At 34.1% G+C, this 3,309-nt stretch overlaps 1 protein-coding gene across 1 annotated transcript in view; it reads left to right on the plus strand.

The window, feature by feature from the left end:
- LOC106882577 (tolloid-like protein 1) overlaps window positions 1-3,309 on the plus strand; it is an 88,563-nt gene that overhangs the window by 78,707 nt on the left and 6,547 nt on the right. Inside the window, exon 17 of the mRNA XM_052968084.1 lies at window positions 3,017-3,089. Within this exon, the coding sequence (XP_052824044.1) occupies window positions 3,017-3,089 (73 nt within the window). The remainder of the gene's footprint in view (window positions 1-3,016; window positions 3,090-3,309) is intronic.

The raw sequence follows: 3,309 nt of genomic DNA on the forward strand, positions 1-3,309 counted from the left end.
CACACACACACACACACACACACACACACACACACACACACACACACACACACACACGCACACACGCGCACGCACGTACTAGCTCTATGTCGGCTGTTGACTTTTACTGTCGGAACACTTTGATCTTGAATCTTCAGATGAAGACATTACTTCTGTTGCTTCTAAATAGATTAATTGCAACAACAACAACAACTACGTCTACAACAACCATAACAACAATATTAACATCAACGGTGACAACAACAACAACAGCAGCAACAACAGTTCCAGTGGAGTGCTACAGAAATATTTGACAGTCTTAAAAGTTTCTAATATAATTTGAAGCCGTTGGCCATAAGATATTGACATTTCTCTATTACTCTCTGACTGCTCTGTCTATCTATCTATCTATCTATCTATCTATCTATCTATCTATCTATCTATACTATCTATCTATACTATCTATCTATCTATCTATCTATCTATCTATACTATCTATCTATCTATCTATCTATCTATCTATCTATCTATCTATCTATCTATCTATCTATCTATCTATCTATCTATCTATCTATCTATCTATCTATCTATCTATCTATCTATCTATCTGTCTGTCTGTCTGTTTGTCCATTCGTCTATCCATCCATCCATCCATCCATCCATGTCTTTCTATTTCTCTCTCTCTCTCTCTCTCTCTCTCTCTCTCTCTGCATACACTCAAACACGCACACATGTATAGATAGGTAGGAAGGTAGATAGATAGATAGACAGACAGACAGACAGAGAGATAGGTAGATAGATAGATAGATAAATAGATAGATAGATAGATAGATGAAGCCAAAATGGGCTTAGAGGAATACCTCCGTGTCCAAATGGCCTGCATTTGAGCAACAAAAACGAATAAGTGTATATTAAATATCTTACAAGATAAATAGTTATTTACTGACATTATCTCCGCCTCCAGAGCGTGTCAACTAATCTCTTTGTTGCATTTGGAACTAACAGCAAATGAGAAGGATAGATAAACTCAAAAATGAATAATTCTCCAAGATTGACATTTCATGGATGAAAAGGATGCCTGATTTCCTCGCGATTAGAGGGCAGCATGGACACATATTTCTGACTATATAGGCCTCATCAGCACAAATGTTAGCTTACTATGTCTTATACATAACTAAAGTACTGATACTTCATATGCATTTGAAGAACTTGTGAATAATATCAAAAGCATAAACACAAAAAACATACATTCAACCATGTTCTATAAACTAGAGTCTGTGGTTACTCTGCAGAACTAACCCGAGAACAGTTCGACCAGTTTCGACGGTTTATTGCTGATTCATCAAGGGTGCCTCCGTCTATGAAGAAAGGAAGAAACTTAGAGCTACCTACGTGAAATAATAGAACCTTGTTATTTAACCATAGAGTCGAGTTACACAGCAGGACTAAATACATAAAATTCGTTCACAATATAACCTCACATGTACACATGAACACGTGCTTGCACGCTATAACAATACTTTAGTTATTTAATACTCGCTTCCAGCCAATGTACTGATATGCAACGAGTAACATTGGCACCTGTTACTCATCGTATAGTTCAGAAGTAGCTCTAAACTAACTTTTTCTCTCTTTCTCTGTCTGTCTCTCACTTTCTCTCTTTCTCTCTCTCTCTCTCTCCGAGGAACGTAATTTGAGTTTTAATGTAAATTTATTAGTGCAATAAAGTAACTGCAATTATAAAATAATTATATTTGAATAAATATAAAGCAAATAAGTGACGCCCAATTTTAAAATCGGGCGTTATTTCTGGAACACCCTGTGTGCATCTGTATACATACGTGCATCCATTCACACATACATATATATACATACAATACAGAGATACATACATGTATGCACACATGCAAACCTATAAATACGTAACTACAAACATACCTACATAATACCAATATATAAATGACTAAGTGGCAATCTGGCAAAGCTGGGGTTTTCAGAAAATCAATCAGCTAACCTGCACACTACAAACACAATCTATAAGCGGAACAGTAAAAATATGCAAGACTTTTCTCAAAATCACGATGTGAATATGTTTTTGAAATCTACAGACCAGCGATGAAACTTTGTATCTTTGTTATAAATCAGCTCCATTCTCACAGGAGTACATACCTACCTACCTACCTACCTACCTACCTACCTACCTACCTACCTGCCTGCCTACTTACGTACATACATACATACATACATACATACATACATACATACATGCATACATATTCACGTACGTAAAAAAAAAACTTTCCAGTTTATCATTCAAGTATAGAGGTACATGTTTAGATATGCAAGTGTATGCATGAGAAGACATACGTAAAACAAAACATACAAATCTGCACGTATACATACATGCATACATACATACATACATACATACATGCATACATACCCTGTTGATGTTGAAATTCCAATGAAGGAACCTTGGATGTAGCTTAGAAGCCGACTCTTTTTCTATTGGCAAGAAATCTTAAAATAAAACTGAATGATATTCATACATACATACATACATACATACATACATACATACATACATACATACATACATACACATATAAGCTAATTAGATGACTACAGATACAGATCAATAGCATTGTCAAAATAAGTAAAAATTTCCCAAAGTTTAGCATATAAACACTTATGCAAACGTCTAGACGTGCAACTATATGTACGAGTATACATATATAAAACAAAACATACAGCTTTTCTCGTGTACTGACTGCAAATACTTGCACACACACACACACACACACACACACACACACACACAACATTGATGGTGTTGAAATTCCAATGATGGAGCCATAGATGTTAGAAACTGGCTTTCTCTCCATTGACAAGAAATCTAGAAATAAAACTTAATAATATACATACATTCCAAAGTACACAAGCAGTATATTGTTGTTCCCTGCCTATAAACACTCCATTGACATTGAACAAATGTTCGTCAGAAATTATTAACAAATATTTTATTTATTTCTGCCAGGTATGATTTTGTGAAACTATACGATGGCAAATCAGACAATGGCGCCCTGATAGGAACATACTGTGGTAATGATGTAAGTATCAATATGGTTTTCATACTCTCTATTCAGCATTGGGTTCTCTCAATTTTTCCCTAAGCACACACCGTACTACACGATATACATAAGCATACATACATACATACATACATACATACATACATACATATATATATATATATATATATACATACATATATATATATATATAAATATATATATATATATAAATATATATATATATATATATATATAT

Source organism: Octopus bimaculoides, chromosome 5 (assembly GCF_001194135.2).
Source record: "Octopus bimaculoides isolate UCB-OBI-ISO-001 chromosome 5, ASM119413v2, whole genome shotgun sequence".
In the NCBI taxonomy this organism is placed as follows: Eukaryota; Metazoa; Mollusca; class Cephalopoda; order Octopoda; family Octopodidae; genus Octopus; species Octopus bimaculoides.